Here is a 23,302-nt window from a genome sequence, read left to right on the forward strand (position 1 = left end):
TTATTTTATATGTGTAAACATATAATTCATACTTAAGCTTGGCTCGCACTACATGCCAACAGTGTAATATTATAAAAGGTACTCACCTTGACATGTAGTAAAGCCTGCCTCCATGGCATAGCACATCAAACTATGGTGTCAGGGGTCCCAGGTTAGAATCCCAGCCTGGGCATAGGTGTTTTTTGTGAGTGTCGCCAATTTCATCACTCGTTCCCATCTTTGTGATTAGACAAATGTAACAGAAAAGCGAAGTAAAATAAACCAAATTAATCAAGTTGTGGGCATGTCGTAAGGTTGTTATCATGTATTTTAACATGTTCATATGAGTTCTTTGGATATATTTTAAAGGAGGAGCATTTACATGTAGAAACTGTAGTGCTAAAAAGACAAAAGTATGTTTTCATAGGATAGATGGAAGTTTAAAATGTGTTGTTACTGTATAACTTCCTATGGATATGTAGTTTTATATTTTTAATGCTACAGTCTCCTACATGTAAGTACTCTTGTTTTAAAATCTATTCCATAAGAAGTCAAATGAACTTTGCAAAATATAGGATAACAACCTTATGACATGTCAAGGTGAGCACGTGTTATTTTATTTGTAATTCAGACTGCACTTTTTCAGACTCTAAATATCTTTGAAATTGTGCATTATATTTGCAACAACATTTTAGGGAGATGGGTTTTTTAATTGAATGATTATCTCATTTCAAGTAATTAATATTTGAAAGCAAAAGTTTGATAGAAGCTATGATGTAGATTTATATAAATTTATAAATATTGTGAACTACTCTGAATTTTCAAGTATCAGTGGACATTGGTCAGGGCATCAACAGTGATATTGTGCTAGTGCTATATGACATGTCATTGACATTGTAATTGAAAAATTATTTCATTAATGAAGAGTTCCTATTTGTTTATCAAGTGTCAAACAAACATTAATGACCCATAAAAAATTAATACAAATCTAACAATGTGTACAATATTTTGGAAATTGGTCTGTATTTGTACTTCTGTTATTGTACATCACTTTTCTGCAACTTTTGACATGATTGTGTGGGACACATAAGGCATAATTGTCAGATTTCATTCCTATACACTGGGATATTTACCTCCACTACTATTACCTATTTATTCATCCAAGAGTTAGATTTTATTTTGTTATGTGCTTGTAAGAACCGTAAACTGCAAGAGAAATAGATTATTATTGTTGTTGTTGTGATTTTGTTATCTTATCTGCAATATGACTAGATCTATCTTTTATGGACTTTGAAAAGCAAGCGGGTAAGAATGTATAAATGAAAATTGCTGCACATTCAGTAGCCTTGAAAATATAGTATGTAGAATGAAAACTATTTAATTTCTACAAAGATATCCGTTTGGCGGTTTCATGGGGATAGGTAATTCACTCTAATAAGCTTGTGGTTCATTTTTTTTGCAAATGATTTCACCACCTGTTTTGTGACTTGCCAGTCATGTTCTGTCTTGCTGTGCGTGGTGCAGTTTCTTTTCTCCCAACTCACATTTGTGGTGGTCTTAGTTGACGTGGGCCTTTTTATTTCTACTCATTCAGCGTGAGCATGGTACTTCCTTCTTCAGACACACATCGGGATTTTGCCTCTGTGCGTTCTCGGTCTCGTCACTTGCATTCATGGGAAGGCGTTCACTCTCACTCGCGTGTGCAGGCAGACTTTTTCACCGGCACTTATTGTTCATGCTTGTTTTTTGAGGTTGGTATGCATGGAGAATGGGTTGGGTGGGCCTATATTTCTGATGGAAGGAAGCCAGGTTTTATTGAGAGCTCGGGTTGGTGTTGAGGTCGGCACAAGTGGTCCCTATTGCATAGGTTTCTTCTGAGTGTCTTTCAAATGTGAATGTCGTTTCCTTAATTACTTTGGCACAATTTACATTGTGGTTCTCATCGATGGGGTGCCAGGAAAGACCCATTCTTCTTCCAAGCTGATGGTCTGCGTCATGCTTCTTGAGCCTCTCTTCATGGGGATAGGTAATTCACTCTACTAAGCTTATGGTTCATTTTTTTCAGTAGATGTTTCATCATACCTACATACTTGCTTCTGCAAGTGCAGCCACTCCTTGCATTGGGGTTGGTATAGTATTGCTTGAAATGGGTTAGGTGACAGGTTATGGAAGGGAGGGGGCAGGAGGGGGGCTGGTCTGCTATCTTGAAATTGTGACTAATAAAAACTTTTTGTATTATTTTGGTTAGGTCAGGGTACCGGGGGAGGCCGATCCATTTTTCTTTTTTCTTTTCATTCTGGTTGCATGGCTGGTTTATTATTATTTTGGGTACATCCAGGAGGCAGAGCAGTTTCTGTCAGTTGTACCCATTGTTGATGTCTAGGGAGATGATGCGGTCAAATTCAGCTCGCAGGTCTTCAGGTTCCGATATAAGAACCTCAAGAACTCAAGCACGAACCAGAAGCGCCTGTGAAAAGGCCTGCCTGCGCGCACAAGTGAAAGCGAATGCATTCCCATGGAAGCAGATAACGAGACCGGGAGCCCACGGTGTCAAAATGCTGATGCATATGTGAAGAAGCAAGTACTACACCCACGCAATTAGCACCACCATGAATGTGAGTTGGAGAAAAAGGAATCGTACAACCTGCAGTAAGACAGTACAGGAAAACCTCGTTAATACGAAGTTCAAGGGACCAAAAAATGTCAACTTCGTATTAAACGACTTCGAGTTATCCAAACTTTTCAAGCTGGCGCCTTTTTTTCAGGTGTAAATACATTAGAGTATAAATTAGCCCCACAAAGGATATTTTATACTTGGTGGTAGCTCAGAAAATAAGCTTTATATGTACTATATAATAATATTGTACGTTTGAAAGGAAGTGTAAAAAATGTTACACAAAATGAGAACACGGAGCTTAACGCGGACACAAAGATTACAAGGAGTCGGTTAACACCATTTATCCTGCGTAGTTATACAACCGGTTATGCACGGGATGCATGTTGTGGCAAAAAGTCTTATAAAAAACGGTATTTTCTTTTAATTGTGCAAAGTTGTTGCTCTTCCACGAAATTCTTACAATTTTAGTTCATAAGAAACCCGTTTGCACCGAGACCTAAGGAAAAGAAAACAATCTCGTTTATTGCAAGAAGTGAATCTTGACAGTAGTCACACGCGAGCAAGAGGAGATTCTCTTGGGAGAGAACATAACCTTTCCCTGGCACAAAACAAAACAAAAAAATCGGGCTCGGGCCTGTAAATTTCATTCTGGTTCGGCTGTCTAAAACACATCGTAAAAAAAAGTCACGTATTATTTGCTTCAGTTAACTTCATATTCGCCCCCCTCCCCTTTTTCAGGGAGAAGTCCAAACTCTTCCTCAACTTGCATTGTAATCAACTCTGAAAAAGTAAACATACAACTTGCGATCTTTGCACACAATGTGTATCCTAGGACACATTAAACAGTGCCGCACTCGATAATCACTCTGGTTTGGATCCCACTTTAAACTGTATATTTAGTCCCCCTTAGTTCAGCAGTATAAAATGAACTAAAAACAAGTTTTACGAAACTTGCGTATTTTCAGATTAATCGACAATTTATTGTAGGTTTCAGGAGTATTCTGGACGTCAAACACTCGCTCCGACAAAACGTTTCCTCTTGTATTCCTACATTGAGCATTGCGGGTTTTTTTTTTTAACAGCAGCATGCTAATGGTTCTGAAGAAAAGCGGGGATTATATGGCTTTGCGAGATTCAAAACAATGAAGCTTATTCCTTCCCACTGGATGAGTCATCGCAGTTATCAGCAAGCCTGAGGTTTCCAGACGCTAGACTAAACACTGGCGCCAGCTGCAGCGTAAACACAATGAGACCGCTGGAAGTTAGAGCAGCAGGTGGCAGAAGGGAAATCATCGGCATTTTAAAGATAACGCAGTTGTCGAAGACCTAACTTTTATCAGCAGTGTGAAAAATCACATTACCATGCACACCAGTGGCGGATAATGAGCTGTTGTAGGAGAAGGAAGGGGGTCACTTTTCTTTTACTTATCATGCGGTTTTTGTTCGTTTTAAAGAAGGTTTTCAGAACTGTTTGCTTTTTTTAGACGCCAAAGTAGCCGGTGTGCGCACACAAGCAAGAATATCGTGGCCGAAATAATTAGCAACGGACCCCCCCCCCCTTTTTGCTGATAGATAAAGGGGAGAAGTCACTCAGACAACAAAACACTGTTTTGGCAAATTTTATGACCGGCACAGTTGGGAAACGTATGAAGCGGGAAACTGGAGTTGCAACATACGTAAGATCGATGTCAACTTTTGCGGGAAACCTAGATGACAACGCATTAAGCGGGTTGACGATCTTTAGTTGGCCTATGCGGCTTTGATTATCTGTAACAGTTTCCCTTTTTTTATGAAGTTCTACAGGGCACAAAGAACACGCTTTTAATGAAAGTGGTTACCGGAAGTTGTCTGCTACCAGGCCAAAAGTTGCTCGCTCACGGGAAATTGCTGTATCTCGAGCTCAGAGCTAGACAGATTGGTGAGACTTCCAGGCGCCACGCGTCTTGTATTTTGGAACATTCCTGCGATCTTATCTCGCATTTCTCATCTGGCACTGGTGAATATTTCCAAGGTGGCGCATTCAGCGGGGAAAGAGCTTGACCTCCCATGCACATTGACAAAGAATGTCAATGTCCAGCGGACATTTCGGGCTGCTTCCCTCGAGTTGTCAGCAGCTCTTAGGACAAGGAAACATGTCAAGGTCAAGTTAAAATAACGTCCAAGCTCTTTCCACATTCGATCTTCTCTTGTCGACTTACGCAGGTGTCTACTTCGAATTAAGCTAAACCAGTTTTGCGGAAGGGTCTTGTAAACAACTTCGTATTAAAAATTATCCGTATTTCGATTTATCCGTACTGAAATACATTATAAATCCTATCTTATCGGCTGGGGAATGGGAAGAACTTCGGATTAAAGGGTACTTCGTATTAACCAATATCGTATTAACGAGGTTTTCCTGTACATGCCTGACCAAGCAACCAGACAGGTGGCGAAATTGATCACGAACAAAAAATTAACCGTAAGCATATTATAGTGAATTACATTTCCATTCTTGTATCTTCACAAATAGCCAATGTCAAGAAATAATTTCCATAATTGTTCTTTCATTGATATATTGTGGCAATTCTGTTTAAAATCTATTTTTGTTATAATTGTGTGCATGGCTTGGTCCTTTTAGTTATATTTTTTTACTCAAGGTACATTTATATTTAATTTTGCAAACTACCTACATGTCTTAAGCAGAAAATTCAGAAGCATATGTTTGCATTAATTCACATTTTTTAAAAAAGTAATGGGAAGCATTTTTTAAACATGTACAAAATATTAACTTTGTCTTTTGTTGCACTGTAAATTAAGCATAATTGCATTTTTTTTAGTTTTATTACTTCTTGAATTATGATTTTTGCCACAATTAAAAAAATAATCATGGGATAATTAGTAGCATTTGGTGTGCTTCTCTAGCCCAGAAGTATACACTTTAGCATAAATGTATGGAATTTATTTCAGCAGCAAATTATTGAACTTGTTTCAATAACGATTTTTTTTTTTAGTTAAAATGTTTTTGATAAATTTGGTGGCTTATTGGGAAATTTAATTGACAATCCTCTCAGCCAGGAACTCAATCCTCTGAACTTATGCTTCAAGTAATGTTGTAGTGTATGTTGCAGTTTTGTAGAGTCTCAACTTATGCTTCAAGTAATGTTGTAGTGTATGTTGCAGTTTTGTAGGGTCTCAACTTATGCTTCAAATAATGTTGTAGTGTATGTTGCAGTTTTGTAGGGTCTCAACTTATGCTTCAAGTAATGTTGTAGTGTATGTTGCAGTTTTGTAGGGTCTCAACTTATGCTTCAAGTAATGTTGTAGTGTATGTTGCAGTTTTGTAGGGTCTCAACTTATGCTTCAAGTAATGTTGTAGTGTATGTTGCAGTTTTGTAGGGTCTCAACTTATGCTTCAAGTAATGTTGTAGTGTATGTTGCAGTTTTGTACGGTCTCAACTTATGCTTCAAGTAATGTTGTAGTGTATGTTGCAGTTTTGTAGGGATGTGACAATGCTTATTTCCAATGTAAGAGCTGGAGCATATTGGAACCAGTATAATTATGATATTTAAACCAATTCCAATATTCATTGATATATTTTTGAAAAGTTCAATACATTATGGAGTTTTACTTGCGTTAAACACTAATGCAAAAGAGATGTGCTTTTTTGTGGTGGTACTTTTTATTTGTGTATCAGTGGATTTGGGGGGGCAATGGTATGGGTATAAAGATTTAATCATAGGTGCCAGCTGATATTTTCCAGACTAAATATTTCCTGAAGTTGGGACACCTTATCATAAAAAAATATTGTGTCAGTTACTTGTTTTTTCACCCACTTGAAGCTGTGGGAATTGTAATGCAGCAACATTTCATTGTATACTGTAAAATTAGAATATGAACCATGGCCGTATTTAGAGGGGGGGGTTAGGGTTCAAACCCCTCCGAAACTTCTGGCATGTTGGATTAATGGAAATTCAGAAACCAAAATTTGTAACGCATTTTCAAAAATGTATTCGCAGTTTCACAAAAATACAACAGGGAGATAATCCTGGAATGATCGAGCTAGAATTTTCAACCTTTTTGAATTCTGAAATTTGAGGGAAACTGATTTAATTCTCAGAATCGCAGCCCACCCGCGACCCCTTCATTTTGACTTCTGCTGTCCTCTTTTCAGTGCTCTTCCTGGATCAGACTGAAAATTCCCGTGTGATTGTCCCAAAATTCCCATCCCAACTTTTAAATTTCCCCCTTTATAAGAGTTCAAACCTAGGATATCCAGCTTCGCAGCACATCACATTCACTATCCTTCACCTAGCAGTTCGATATAGTACATACATTTAACCTATATGAGGTCCTATAAAATACATAGTAGTTGTATATAATGCTGTTTGGTAAGTATAGGAACAGTATGAGCATCGGAAAGTGGGATCGAACTGGTTCATAGACCCCCCCCCCTTTCTCCCCGAATTGACACCATTTATTGTAAGTTACAAAATAGCAGAATGTTTTAGTTTTATTGTTAATAACTGAAATATAGTCCAGTTAGTTAGTATTCCAACAGAATAACCAAAGAAACACAGCGTTAGATTGAAAAATTGAGGTTACAATACAGGAACCAGGTAATGTTTTACCATTTAATCCAAAGAATAACTGGTTCCACAGTTTTCAAAAAATTAAGTTTTATGTGAATGGTCAAACAACATAAACTTCATGACTAAAATTTCTCTCTTACTTTTAAAGCTTTTTCTTGAGGTACCTAAAACTTAATAACAAAATATAATAACTGTTCATTTCAGTATACACAGCATGAAACTTAAAGGAAATTAATAAAAGCAGTTGTGCTGCATATTCACACTTCTGATGGATAGAGTAGAAAAGTCTCCTCAAGGATATAAGGACAGCAATAATAATAATAATAATATGTTTGGAATTAATTAGTTTATGAAATTTTTAAAAAATATATTATTATTATGATTTATTATAGTGTTGGTTTTATACTTTGCTCAACACTTAAAATAAATGATTATTATTATTTCTATTATTCAAATTTCTTGCGACGCCCATGGGAACAATTATGAGTGAACCCTTCCCTCCCAGAAAATTTTTCCTGCCTACGACCATGATATGAACTATGAAAGCACCATGTAACATCATGCTGTGATCCTCAGTAGTAGCCTGTCACTGAAATTCCAGCTACAATCTACACGGTTAAAAGAAAATGCATGTTACAATGGTGCTGCCCTCGATTTACATATCGTAATGAAACCACAGAATGAATTAGTTGAAACATATTTTTTATAACAAATGCTGCAAACGTAACAACTTACATAGTTCAAAATATTCTACGTCTCTTCACTATGCACAGGGAGGTGAGAAACTTTCTTTAAAAGGGCAAGTTTTGTGCAAAATTTAAGGAGGTGGTATACTGTAACCGAAAAATGATATATTTTCAGCAACAAATACTTTCAGTCTCTACCATTCATTTCCTTTCGTTATACTGTAAATGTCCACTGCTCACAGGTAAGCATGTTATCCCTGTTATTTTAGTTTCATGGAGTGTGGGAAGTTCCATGCATCTTTGCATCATGCATCTTCAATTAAACAAACAAAACGAAATACTTCCTTTAAACACTGGCTTGAAACTATCTTGTCTCCACTTCCACGCAACACAGATAAAATATATAGCATGCATAAGTATTAACACACAATTAAACAGACTCATTACAGTATTACCAATTTCTCTTTGGTATCGTACAAACACCCGATTGTTTAGATTAAGGGATTGTAGATAGGCTATGTGAAAGCCTGATATTCGAAGTTGATTGGCTGCGAGAGGTGTATCGTAAGAGGGGGAGGTATAGCTCTCAAGAGTAATGTCACAACTTAACCAAGCAAGGGGCTTGCCCCGTGAAATAAGAACAACACTCATGATTAAATTTAAACACTTCAATTGTCTGGTCTGGCAGGGGTGTGAGAGATTGAAAGACAAGGATAGAGGAACGTTCGTTACCTGTAGAACTTGAAGTGACGATCGACTCGCTGGTTCGTTGATGAAACTCTGATGAACGCTCCTGAAATAAAACTCCTTTCCGATAGCGTACTACTACTCGGTGTAACTCCTTTGGTAACGTTTGGTAATCCGACTTTAAGTCGGAGGCAATAACTGTTCACGCCGTAACTTTCTTAATTCAACCGTTTGTATAATTCCAAGGCACCGACTGTGCACACGATAGATTTCAGATACCGACTGTGTGAAGAAATATTCTCCCAAGCTATTTAAATGAAATTCGAACTTCGGCCGTTGAGAGACCGCGTCTCTCAATAACGGTGCTTTCAGCGTAAAGCTGTGTTTGCAGTATCTTTCCTGCGATTCCGGAAGAATTCGTATCAGCGGATTCTTACATCTGCTGAAGATCGCAGTTGGCATTTGCTTGAAAGAAGCTCTTTCCAGCTTCTTTCATACTCGGGCCCTTTTTATGAAATGATTAGACTATCGGACTATGGCTCCCAGGGTCCCGGATTCGAGTCATGTCTTCGGCATGATACGACACACCTGCCTGGGGCAAAAAATTAGATTCACGCAGGGAAGTTAATTTTTTTGTAACGCAAGCCCGGCCATACCAGTCAAATACACCAACCCCAAAAAATTACTATTATACAAGGGGGGTGTAAGGAAAAATAATTATTAAACACAACCAAAAACCATGCACTTACATATGTAAACATGCTGGATTGTAAACAACATTGACGGCATGGCACGTGTACGACGTGGGGTCATCTGATGCTGAGTCGCCATTTCTCATGGTGTCATCATAGCGGTGTTTTTCACTATACACACGAAGCACACGCAAAGCACTATAGCACAGGTAGGAAGAAAAAAGTATCTTCGCTTCCTGGGCAAGGTCAGTTCCATTGCGCAAAGTTCAGGAAACGCGGAATATGTTTGTTTATACACTTTCAACTGTTCAGACAATTCCTATAAGTTATTAAAAAAAAATTGGGAAGCAGCCCCAAGAAAAAAGTGGCATGCAATATATACAGCAGGATCAACCTGAAGGGTTCACAAGTACAAACATTCAAAATTATATACCAGGAATTTCTAAATTGCGATTATATATATATATATATATATATATATATATATATGTTCTGCCCCCAAACTATTGTCTGTTTATTTAATACACATAATTTGAAAAAAATAATAACAGTGGTGGCAGAAATTGAGATCGAAAATAGTTTGTCTTTCTGCCGGTCTGAAAAAAACTCTTTCCCGATGTTACACTTCGAGTTTGTGTTTTTGACATATAGTACTGGCCGAAATGTTGGTTGGCCAGAGGGAAACAGAAAAAAGGACACTTAGTTAGCGTTCTGTATGTAGCTGAAGGATACTCCATTAGCAATCGCGATGGCGAGCGTTCATTGCTAACGGAGATGGGCGAACTGTTCTTGAAGATCTGGTGACGAGAGTCGAACCGGGAACACACGAATCGACGCGGACACATGCATTTGTATATGCGATGCGACACACACACACAGATGAGATATACCAGAAACTGGAAACAAGTTTATCCAATGAGTCCGAAAAACATCACCGAAAGGCTATTCCTGAACGAAGGAGAACACACTGGCAGTTTTTGCGAGGGAAAAAGTTCTGGCTCGCAAACAGTGGGAGTCCAGAAGGAATAGAGACACGAAAATGGCACTGATAGAGCATCCATTTTCACGTATTTCGGTGATTGGACCCAAACACACGACGCACGCAATGTATGTTGGGCAAGCCTGGAACAGGTGTCGAACCCACGAACATGTGTGAAGAATCCTTGCCATCTGGACGGGGGAGGGTGACACTGTCGACTGCAGACTGGGTGCTTTCCTGGGGGTTAAGGGTGAGCACTGGATGACTCACTTGGAGGTGAGATGAGATGCGGAGATGAGGCACTGGGGCCAAATAGTGAAGACTACGAGAAGGGGGGGGGGGACATCATCTTGAAGATCCTAGAATGGCGGAAGGACGGGGGCTGCAATGTGAATGACTGAAGTGTGATGAAGGCACGGGGGCGTTGCTGGTCAAGAAACTGATGACTTTGGGGAGAGGCATCTGGTAAGTAATGGTCATCCCCATTATAAAAGCTGACGGGGGGGTTGGAGGAACTCCGCTCTCCAAACTGATGAATCCTGATGGGGGTTCTGGTAATGCTGCCCACCAATACTGCTGACTTCTATAAGGTGCTGATCACTAATTGTGATGAGTCGTTGGGGGTTGGGGTGCACTGCTGTACACAAACAACTTCTGGAGATTGCGGGTCGCAAGAATAAGTGGTGCTTGCGTTTCAGGAACGTGATGATCATGAAGATGAAAAGAAAAGTCCCGGGGGGAGGATGCACTTCTGAAAGGTGCTGATCACAAAGATGAAAAGTCTGGGCTGAAAGATGCACTACTGTCCTGGAGGGCATGAACCTCTGGAAGATGCTGATCCATACATGGTGCTTCCTGGGGATGCTGGATGCATCTGATGTGGTTTCTGCGTCAAACTGCGGCAACAGTCCTTGCTGGACTGAGACAAACGGTGTGAAAAGGTAAGGTAAGGGGCAGCTGAAAAATGAAAAGGCAGACCAGATCATTTAAAAAAAGGAGGGGGTTCGAAAATGAATCAAAAACACAAGGGCAATAAGGCAATCTATGTTCCTTCACGACAGCATGAATGCTATGGTAATAAGATGTGTTGCGATTAGGCAAAGGTATCGGTTCAAGCGATATTTTGAGAATGTAACCGATTGTAGGTCCCAGTACAAGCGAGCGTACACAATAAAAGAAGGAAAATGTAATTAATGTTCATAAGATGATGCCCCTTAAAAAAAAAAAAAAACTATTAGGAAATATATGTCTGTAACGTTGTTCTAAAACGCGAGAATTTATTGTGGCTGAATTGAAAGCATAATTTGAATATATGAATTACAGGTATCAAATTGAACGTGCAGAGAATTAAAATAAAGGAAAATAATTGGCTGCTTGCCACTAGAAAGGATAGTGGAAGTTATAAATGACTGAAGCATAATTTAAATGGTACCTCCAAAATGTGGGTATTTTCGTCTTGGTTAGCCAAGGTAACCGTTTTCTAACTGCCACTGAAAACATTAACCCAAATGCAAATTCCCTGGGATTAACATAATAAAATTCGGAAGGAAAATGGCTGAGCACTGTAGGACCCAGTCCCTTTTTTTATTAATAACCCTTAAAAAAGTGGCACTTATCAAGTGAATAAATGGCTTTCAAATGTCAAGGGGTTACATCGATAGGACGACGAAAATGTTAGAAAGTAATGTTCGAAGTAAACCACCATTCAACGAGACAAAATTTGAAAATCCAATGTGGAATATTTGCTTCCATGAATTTTTATTTAAGTTAAAAAAAACTTGGTTCTAAAAAAGTGAACGGATAAAAAATTATGCCCTTGTTTTCAGCTAGAAATTATTATGGAACCTTACAGAAGGTTCAGAATACGTCATCATGCAGGATTCACAGCTCTGGCAATTCGTAATTTGAGTCTGTCTTGTCTGAATTCCTCGGCAGAACGTGATTTTCCCAGGCATATGCGAGGTCCGAAGTCTACTCGCGACATTTCATTCATAACTCGCCTCAAGCGAATTTTGTTCTTAGGCGATGAAAGACGGCGGATTGGAAACCATAGCGTTATCGCTGGCAACACTGAATTGTAATGCCGGGAGCTGATTGGAAGTGGAGCCAAGGTCAATTACTGAGAGAAGCAGCTCAGAGAAATAGAATGGGCAAAATAATGGCAATCGCCTATCCTGCTGATGTTCAAGGGGGGGGGGGGGGGCGTGTCGATGTATCACCGTTGAGTCAAGCGAGATGGTCTTTAAAAAATGGAAATAGATGGCACTGGCAACCTTGGTTCGGTAGACTGTCGCTCCGGTCAAAGTTATTTTTTTCTGTGGCTGCAAAGGATCGGCCGTCGCAAAAGGCGAGCGATGAGGTTTCCCGTGTGTGATCCCTGCGGGGTGCACGACAGAAGGGATGAAAGGTTTTGCTACCACGAGAGGTGCACGGAGAAAATGTGCCGGGGAACAAACGAACGTACTTCGAAAAATGTTTCGATCTTGAGAGCGAGCTGGGATGGCGGGTGTTCCCGGCGTGGATTCGAATGGAGATGCCTCCTGATTACCATGACGGGGTCGAGAAAATTCAGCAGAATTTCAGACGCCATTCAATGCAGTTCTAGGTCTCCATGCCTGTTGTGATGAACAAATGCCTTCCCTTCTGAGTTAAGACATAAACAGGTGTATCAGTGGATTTTTACATCTGCTGAAGATCACAGGTGGCATTTGCTTGAAAGAAGCTCTTTCCAGCTTCTTTCATACTTGGGCCCTTTTTATGAAGTGATTAGACTATCCGACTATGGCGCCTGGGGTCCCGGATTCGAGTCATGCCTTCGGCATGATACGGTATTAATAATAATCATCTTACCGCTCAATAAACAACATTATTCCTTAAGATTTCCAAGATGTGAATGACTCATCAGCTCTGATTTAAGGGTGCTGGTACACAACATGACCGCCATGCATGCGTGATGACTGAATCCAATGAGCAAACCTTGACGGATGTTTCAATCACATATCCTTTGAAATGTAAGCAAGACGAGACGTTACAGGAACTAGACAATAAAACATTGACATTGCGATGTTTCAGAAACAAAACTGTGACTTCAAGTGGTGCTTTCTGTAACGTCAATGGGAAACCATAATGTTAGAAACGTAATTGAAAGATTGCAATATATCTGAAATATGTCTGCAACTTGGTGTGCTGTATGGGATTGCAATGGTGAACACTCCAAATTCTTAGAGGTAGCGTATGGATGGGTGGATGGGCTGTTGGTGAGTCAAACACTTAATGCACTCACCACTGAGCTGTCTGTTCTCTCAAACAGTAAGTAGCAAATACAGGATGGCAAAAAAGTTTGGAGACTTTTTAAAATATTTGAACAGCATAAAACTGCTCTATAAATATATAAATCTAAATCACTAACATTTAAAAAAAACTGTTATTAGACTAGTTAAAAATAATAAAAATGAATAAAAGTTACAATAAGTGCTCAAAGTTGCTTCCTTTTGTCTCAATATATTTGCGAAGTTCTCAGAAAATTATTGACAATGGTCACACAATTTTCGACAGTCATTTCATCCCATACATCTCATGAACCCATTTGAGTGCATCCAATGATGTGTATGGAACACGAGAAATGTCTCCTCCAAAATCGACCACATGGAGTAATCCATGGCATTCAAGTACGGCAAATTTTAAGGACAAACCCCTTTGCCACCAAAACCATGAAACAGCTCTTCACACAATGCAATTGTTTATTGAGCTGAATGCTCTGGGGTACAATCTTGCATAAGTGTGAATCACTCTCTCTAGAGGAGCTACTCTGCCACGATTCCAAAATGTCATGGAGAACGATTTAGCACTAGCAGCATGATTTCAGCATTCTTATTGATGAACACCAAGGGTGTTTTTCTCATCACACAAATGCCTCTCAAAACCATCACAGGTGCCGTAAAATGACAGTGAGCAACAACTTTTGCATCAACGTAATTATTCTGTTCCTTCTTCAGTAATTGGCTGTGGTTTTGACAGTTGTGCAGGATGAAAATCTTCTCAGTAAAAATAAATTTTTGAAAACTGTCACCAGTGACTTAAGTGAAGCAAAGGACATGCTTTTTCCAACCACTTTTGTATCACTTCATTGGTAAGGAAGTGAATGTGATTACCTTTCTATTCCAAAATTAAATGAGGAATTTAATAAAAGAAACAGCGAACATTTAAAAATAAATATTCAAATGTAAATAACATGATAAAAATAGCTCAAAACAAGTCTCTGAACTTTTTTCCCCACCCTATATATCAAAATTGTTATGCTTGTGATTGTGTGTGTGTGTGTGTGTGTGAGTGTGTGAGGGGGGGGTCCTCCTTAAGCTTCCACTACCCCTCTCTGATACATTACATTGATTCTCATCACCTCCAACCATATATTCTTTTATTTCACCATCGTTAATGTTTGTCAAATATTCTGTGCTTGACATAATACTCTAAATCTGTTTAGCATGTTCAACAAATAGAAAAAGTACAACCACAAAAAGTGCATTTTTTTACATTACTGTTTAATATAAATTGCTGTGTATACATGGCACCATCTGCCAATGTTACAATAGTGTAATCTGTAATTTACCTGTAAGTAAAGTCCTGTAATGCTTTCAGAAAACTCATAACACCATCCCTCTTCCTAATGTATCTCACTGCTTCTGTATGAGTGTAAAGTATCTAAATATTGGTAATCCACAAACAGAATAATTTGTGCAAAATTTAAACTTTATCATGCTGAAAATGGAATTATATATATCTGCTAAAAGAATCATGCATATTGGTATTGGAATTAGCTGAAAAAATTATTGGCAAAAATTATTGACATCACTAAATTCCTGCTTTGTCACAGAACTACAATTATGTAAATAGTTTGTCTATTTGTACTCGATTGAGTTTTTCTTTAAGTCCACTTTATGTGCAGATAGGCTAATCGGGACTGGACCTACAGTTTAAAGTAGTATCCGAACCATTATGGCTTCCACCAGGTATCAAAACCTGTGACTCTTTCATTGCAATGTAACAACCTTTGGGGAGGTCTTACATGTGTTCATGAAAGGAAGAGTGTGTGAGTAGTATAGACACATGTAGTGTACTTTGCACATATCATATAGCTTACAGCTTATTAATGTATGTAACCCTAATTTTTTGTAGAACCTTTTTTTTTTATTATTATTATTTTGCTAGAAGCTTTTATTTTGTTTAGTACAGTAGCCATAATATTTTGTTTCAGTACCGAACCTCCCGGTTCCAGTGTCTTCCTTAAAAAGAAAGTTTATAACACTAGCATTAAATGGAGCAAATCCGAGGACAGTGCACTTTAGAAGATCTGTATGGTAACTACAATTCAATACTCATATTACTAACCTGCTGGTTTGGAGCACTGCATACTAACCCATATGTTAAGCTATTTTTAATATACTAACATATGTTTTAGAAATCACAATCTGTAGATTAGAATGCTGCAGCGAGAAATTTTTGCTCCAGCAGCCAATAGTTTGCACATATGAAATCGAGAGCTCTTTACTTGTTATGACATCATAAGCAAGGCAAAACAAATGGCAGCTGGTAGTACCATGTATAACTGTCATTTGTCTGTGATGGTGGGCATAAAATAAGAATTGTGAAGAAAAGATTCTCTCAGGCTATCGACCAGGTGAGTTGTGGAAAATATTCCAAGCTTTCGAGAGGTAACATCACTCTCATCTTCAGGATAGAAGCTTCATCATTCATCACCAGGAAAGCCTCAAGACTTGCTTCAAGAATCGTGAAATCAATGATGCACTGACATTGGAACTTAAGTGAAGATAGTCATCACCTCTATGTTAAAATGTAGTTAGTGGCAGCGATTTGTGGGGGTGGGGGTCACATGCCCCCCCCCATCACTTTTTGCAACTTTGCTCCTGCACTATGTTAAATCTTACCTACCAAGAGAAAGTAAATTATCCTTGCCCCCCCCCCCCCAATATTGGAACCCAATCGCCACCACTGAATGTAGTAATATGTTCCTATAATTATTGTCACATAAAAATGTAATGTTGTTTGATTGCATGTTATTACTGTATATTATTATTTCACAGAATGCAGGTTTGTCAGCGTGGGTATCCAGGGGTTTCATTTTATGTTTGTCTGTAGATATTGAATACTCTCGTATATATCGTATTTGGGCCTTCCATAGTAATGTACAGACTTATTATTTACAATTGCAATTACACAATCCTTTCGTGTATGGGTTTTGGGGTGATTGTTAGGGATGATCTTGCAGATGCCAATCATTCCACTATGAATGTAGTATGCCCAAGTGTAGCCTGCTTGAAGGTGGGGGACTGGAACAAATACAAGTGAGCAAATGTGGTCCCATGCAGGACTCTACTGTAGATGTGAGTGCACAGTAATGTTGTATGAACTATGTATTCAGTGTGATGTTCAGTTGCAAGAAATTGGTAGTCCGCATGGGGCTCAAATCACGAAATTCATGCTCATAATGTGAACGTTGTGGGTTGGTGAATGATGAGCAGACTTTTATACAATTTCAAAATTGAATTGCAAGTCCTCAGTGCTCAAATGGGTTTCCATAATATTACATTACTTACGTTGTAACAGTGGTGTGCGGTGACCATTTAGATAGCTGATGTGCTGAATATATAATTTTTAAGTAAACAATAGTAAATCAAGGGGCAGGTTTGCCTTGATAAAAATCACAGTTGGTAATAGTTTAAATTAAAAGAATAGATATTGAAATAATTAGATGAAATTTCAATTTTATTATAAGCAAATTTTATAGAAATAACTAGTTTCTGTCTTTCAACTCACTCTTGACACTTCGGTAGATCACCTCTGCAAGATCAACGGAATTGAAATTCAATCCTTCTCTCATGGGAAGCAAATTTGGTAACCACCTCCATTTTTAATTATCTCATTTTTTTTCTGAGAAAGAACAGGCAGAAAACGGCTCGTACAAAAGCTCTTTTATAGTACACATTGTTCTATATTACTAGATACTACCTGGTACCTACACACAGTTTCATATACATTCAGCAAACCAAACCCGTAAACTGAGGAAAACTGAATACGAGTTGAAACACTCCGATACACTCTCTGTCTCTGTATAGCGTAAACTAACTCCCTGTCCGATGTTAGCTTTGTTTGTAGCAGAAATACACACACACGGCCCGTGACCTTGAGGTGCACGCGCAAATGTCTTCCACTGCTGAACTGATGCGAGAGGGAGATCGCTTCGGCTCAACCCCAGTGCAGGGGCTGGTATTTGTTCTATGTGTAGTGAAGAAATGGAACAGTTTTGTCTAGATATTATTGAATAATTGTGTGATTATACGAGGGCCACTATTTATATTTTGAGCCTTGGCAACACTGATTGAAGTTAGGCACGATTTGACATTTGCACGGAATCGTCTGGCATTATTGACCATAACGTACTTCAAATGTTTTGTCAATAGCTTGATTTGTGTTGTTTATGTTGCCTTGGAGATTGCGCAACAACAATAAAATGGAATTGACTCGTGAACATTTTCGTGTGATGAGTTTTTACGATTTTCGACTTGGATTATCAAGACAAGAGTGCATCGATCAACTTACTTCCACATTTGGCGATGAAGCCCCATCCTTTGCCACTGTGAAACGCTGGTATAACGAATTTAATCGTGGCCGCCATTCGCTCACCGACGAGATTCGCGAAGGTCGTCCAAAATCAGTTGTTGTTCAAGAAAACATTGATGCTGTGCAAAACCTAATACTGCAAGATCGTCATGTGACATACTGTGAGATTGAGGCAATCATACGCATTAGTTCCACCAGCATATATAAAATATTACATGATCATTTAGCTGTGAGAAAGGTATGTTCTCGTTGGATCCCACACAATTTGACAAAAACTCAAAAAGACGCTCGCGTCAATTGGTGCAAACAAATGCTCAATAAATGCAATCGTGGTGCTTCAAAAGATGTATATAAGATTGTAACAGGTGACGAATCATGGATATATGCATATGAGCCGGAACGTAAACAGCAGTCGACTGTATGGGTGTTTCAAGATGAACCCAATCCAACAAAAGTTGTTCGCGCTCGAAGCACATCGAAACAAATGGTTGCCTGTTTTTTCGGGAAAACTGGTCATGTGGCAACTGTGCCTTTAGAGGAACGTAGAACGGTCAACTCTGAATGGTACACAACAATTTGTTTGCCAGAGGTCTTCGGTCAAATACGAAAAACAAACAAACGCCGTCGGATCATTCTTCATCAAGACAATGCCAGCTGTCACACATCTCGTCTAACAACCGACTTTATGAACAGTCAAAAAATCGAATTGATGGGTCATCCGCCGTACAGTCCTGATTTGGCACCCAATGACTTCTTCTTGTTCCCGAATGTCAAGAATAAATTGCGTGGACAAAGATTTTCGTCGGCAGAAGATGCCGTTGATGCGTTCAAAAACCATATTATGGAGGTGTCTCAAGAAGATTGGAAAAACTGCTTTGACAAATGGTTCGAACGAATGCAAAAGTGTATTGACCATAAAGGAGAATACTTCGAAAAACAATAAAGCAGTTTTCAATGCCAAATTCCTGTTTTTTCATTGTTAGGCTCAAAATATAAATAGTGACCCTCGTAATGACATAATATATTGTTATCGTTATTGCATTCCGAAAAAATGCTTCGGTAGCTTATATTGTATGCACGCCACCAGGCACGTATCCAGGAATTCCTTTCGGGGGGGGGGGCTCAACACCATTTTTTTAAGGGGTATAGTAAGAACCTCACAATTGTGTGTTTAAGACCAGAAGTGGCAATTGGGTTCCAAAACGGGGGGAGGGGGGTGCGGAGGGTGTTCCAAGGAAAGTTTACTTTCTCTTGGTAGCCAAGGCTTAACATTAAGAGGCCATAATGTTGAGGCAAAAAAATTAAAAATGGGGAGCAACTATCCCTTAAATCGTTGCCACTGTAAGGCTATCATTTTAATCAGAACGTGAAATCGGAACATTTTCTACCACTCGACTCCTCTGTGCCGGAACCATCTCAGTATGTGGGTTTGTCCATTTCTTCTCATCAGGCATAAAATCATCTATGGTGTCTTTGAGTGTTTTTACGAAGCTGTTACACATGCACGGGATGGACAATCCACTCGACAACGCGAGATTCAAATTGTGGGCTGCGAACTGGATGCAGACAGCTCTCGAATATTTCTCTCTGATTCGAGCCTGAACACCACTAACGTGTCTTGTCATCCCATTTTTTCAGCTCTTATAAAAGCCGAAACCCAACAAATTGTTCAGATTCAGGCCTTAGCACTCACAAGTGTTCAAAAATGCCTGTCACAGCTTCCGCTGTCTTGTCATATATCGGCACGAAACAAAGGAAGTCTTCTCGAATACAGGTGGATCACGAAACAATTAATGCACAGTGAAAACCCTTCCGTTCCCAACACATCTAATGTTTCGTCTCCCAGTATGATGAAATGCTTACTCATTTATCTCTAGTGACGTGCCCAAGGGAGGTTTGGTGAGGTAATAACCCCATTTGACCCAGTATTCTTAAAAAAAAAAAAAATGAACGTCAAAGACAGGGACAAAATTGCAAAATCAGGACTGACCACCAACAATAGTATGCGTAACCCCTCTCCCTTCCAAAAATCCTGGGCACGCCTCTCTTTATCTCGGACACATTTTTTTAAAATCAACTCACCAGAAGTTTTTATCATCGTATTGGAGATTGAAGTAAGATGCGTTCTTCCTGCAGGTTTGGATATGATCCTTAAGGGTGCTGTCGTCTGTCTGCCTTCACACCTAACCTTAACAAGGCCCTAATTTTCCATCCTTGTGACTTGGATTTTCAAGACTTAGGAAGGTTTCAGACCGAAGGGACACGCGATACGTGTCGATTGGAATGGGCCAATCAACAGCAACGTTTCACACCGTAGCGACACAAAAGGCCGCACAAACCTAATCTTCAGGCGACACGGTGTGAAATCTCCCTTATTAGGCCACTGTCATTGTCACCTCAAAGTAGTAGCTCTTGTTGACCACAGAAAAAATTATCCTCAACCGGTGATAATGCTCCTCAGTTTTCTTCTCTCTCCTATATTTTCTGTGCTTGTTCACTATACAGGCAACACCTTACAATTTGATATACGCAGGACATGTACTATGTAGACATTTTAACCTAAAATCGGTTGAAGTCAAGGATGGCTAGGTGGCTCAGTTGGTAGAGCCCTGATTTGGGTCCTGGCAGAGCCTGCAATTACCGCCTAAAATGTCTACATATGCAACATCATCTTGCTTTCTCTTCTCGACATTCATAAAATTTTCGGCTGTCTCTTTATGGTAGTTAAGTGTTTGAATGTGTTTCGAACCCAGTAGGCTTAAACAAAAGTATTTTTTTATACCATGAAATTCTCGGACTGCATATACGAAATTTAGTTCTGGCAAAACTAAATCATCATTCAAAACTTTGATTTTCAGTTGATCTATGCAGTTTATTTCTGTTTTAATAAACCACTCCAATATCCGGTATTGCTGAAGTATTCACTTTAGAGAGAGACCTTTGATCTCTTTGGCCCTCGAACCGTGCTAGCGCTACACTGAGGCCCCGGAAGTTCCGCTGTCGTCAATGTCTTCATTTTCGTATCACTATATCTTATAAAGCAATCAGAGGACGCTGACTGATCTGATCATCAATCGACTGTGTGAATTGTCACACTTACCTCTGAAATCTCATTAACCGATTCTTTGTACAGATCAACCGAAAAATTGAATCCGCGTATTTACATCCTCATTATATTCTAGAACGTTCCGCAGATAAAACGATTCGTTAATATCGCCAGTACTTGACTCCTTCTCTCATTCAAGAACGTACCCTCTCCCGCCTTCCAGAGATTAGAAATTACAACGAATCGCCCTACGTGTGGCGCTACCTTTGTTGTGCAGCTTCCAAATGCTGACAAGTTTCTACATAGTGCTCAAGTGCGCTGCGACAACACCGAAAGCTCAAGAAAAGTGTACGTGCAATATTATCAACAACAGTTTTATAGAACATTCTCCGTCTTGCCTCGATAATTGCCTATCTCCTTAAATCATCGTCACATTATTCAAAATGCCAAAAACCTTATTTTATCTAGTGTAAAATAAAAAAAAATCATGGGGGGGGGGCTCGAGCCACCTCAACCCCAGCTTGGATACGTGCTATTAACAATGACAGGGTTATAGAACATTCTCCATCTTGTCTCGATAATTATTTCTCCCAAATTATCATCACATTATTCAAGAAGCCAAAATCCTAATTTTATCTAGTGTAAACAGAAAAAAAATCCTGAAGGGGGCTCGAGCCTCCTGATTCCCACCTTGGATACGTGCTATTGACAATAATAGGGTTATAGAACACTCTCCGTTTTGTCTCGATAATTATTTCTCTCAGATTTATAAATTTATTATCCTCACATTATTCAAGACGCCAAAAATCTAATTTTATCTAGTGTAAATTGAAAATTTCCTGAGGGGGGGGGGCTCGAGCCATTAACAATAACAGGGGTATAAAACATGCTCCGTCTTGCCTCGATAATTATTTCTCTTCTTACATTATTTTCACATTATTTAAGAAGCCAAAAACCTAATTTTATCTAACGTAAACTGAAAAGTTTCCTGGGGAGAGGGTCGAGCCCCCTGTGCCCCATCTTGGATACGTGCTATTATCAATAACAGGGTTACGGAACATTCTCCGTCTTGCCTCGATAATTATTTCTCTCCTTAAATAATTGTCACATTATTTTATTTCACACCACAAGAAATCAAAAACCTCATTTTAACTAGTGTAAACCTAAAACTTTCGGGGGGGGGCTCGAGCCCCCTAAGCCCCCCCTCTGGATACGTACCTGCACGCCACTGCGTTGTAAGAATTTAAAAGAGCACAAGTTAACTTCTTAAGGTATTATTTCACTTTAAATCACAATATACAGAGTGGCCAAGATAAAAGAGGCCCCATGTTATACGTGATATAAAAAGAACATTAAGCAAGTAAGAGCTGCATTTGTTACAATATTTTTTTTTTGCACGTTGTGTGATGACTTGTTGTTGTTTCTTACCACTAGGGTGGAGCTTGAGTGGGGTCACGTGATGTCGAGCAGCAATTGAGTGATCAGTGCTGCGTTGTCAATAGTCTGTTTGAAGCGTGTTGTGAATTGCTGCAGAATGCCTTTGTCAATCGAACAAAGAGTGTTCATTGTTGAAACGTACTTCGGATGTAAATCGTTTAAAACTGTAAATGAAAGGTTCACGATAAAATATCCAGAGACAGCTGGTCCTGCGAAAAGTGTTGTGCAGAAATTGATCATGAAATTTACAGCAACAGGTTCAGTCGCTAATGCCAAACGTAACCGTGTAAAGACAGTTTGTTCGCCGGACAATACTGAACGTGTTCACGAGGCTATGGTAAGGAGTCCACGGAAATCAACTAGACATCTCTCCTCCCAAACTAAACATCAAATGAACGTCATGCCAGAACATGTTGCAGCAGTTACATATGCGACCATACAAAGTAAAGTGATGCAAGCATTAAAACCTACGGATTACAGACAACGACAACACTATTGCGAATGGTTACTCACGAATGTTTCTGATGGTTATCTGGATCCTCATCTTTACTTCCACTCAGACGAAGCATGGTTTCACCTTAGTGGGTACGTGAACTCTCAAAACACACGCTATAGGTCAACAGACAATCCCAGGGAAACACTTTGAGGTGCCTCTGCATGATTTGAAAGTAGGCGTTTGGTGTGCTGTTTCAGGCCAACGGATTGTAGGCCCCATTTTCTTTCACAACACTGTGAACTCGCAAGTGTATGTAACAGAATTGTTGCAACCATTCATAGTGCAGCTAATGGATGAAGAACGAGAGTATGCATTTTTCCAGCAAGATGGCGCTATGGTGCATACTTCACGGTTTTCAATGTCATACGTCCATGAAGCTTTCGGAGAAGAACATACAGTTTCCGCAGGTTTATGGCCTGCCAGATAGCCCGATCTGTCGACTTGTGATTTTTATTTGTGGGGTAATTTAAAGGATA

At 39.2% G+C, this 23,302-nt stretch overlaps 1 protein-coding gene across 9 annotated transcripts in view; it reads left to right on the forward strand.

The window, feature by feature from the left end:
• The window catches only part of rdgB (retinal degeneration B), a 336,815-nt gene that overhangs the window by 282,217 nt on the left and 31,296 nt on the right, over positions 1-23,302 (forward strand). For 2 of the 9 annotated variants that reach the window (XM_083124208.1, XM_083124209.1), the window contains exon 26: positions 15,464-15,566. The exons of the other annotated variants lie outside the window; for them this stretch is intronic. In XM_083124208.1, coding sequence (XP_082980334.1) covers positions 15,464-15,554 — 91 coding nt within the window. In that variant the 3' untranslated portion in view covers positions 15,555-15,566. The remainder of the gene's footprint in view (positions 1-15,463; positions 15,567-23,302) is intronic. 9 annotated transcript variants of the gene reach the window in all.

The sequence above is a fragment of the Lepisma saccharinum genome, chromosome 6 (genome assembly GCF_977018435.1).
Source record: "Lepisma saccharinum chromosome 6, izLepSacc3.1, whole genome shotgun sequence".
In the NCBI taxonomy this organism is placed as follows: domain Eukaryota; kingdom Metazoa; phylum Arthropoda; class Insecta; order Zygentoma; family Lepismatidae; genus Lepisma; species Lepisma saccharinum.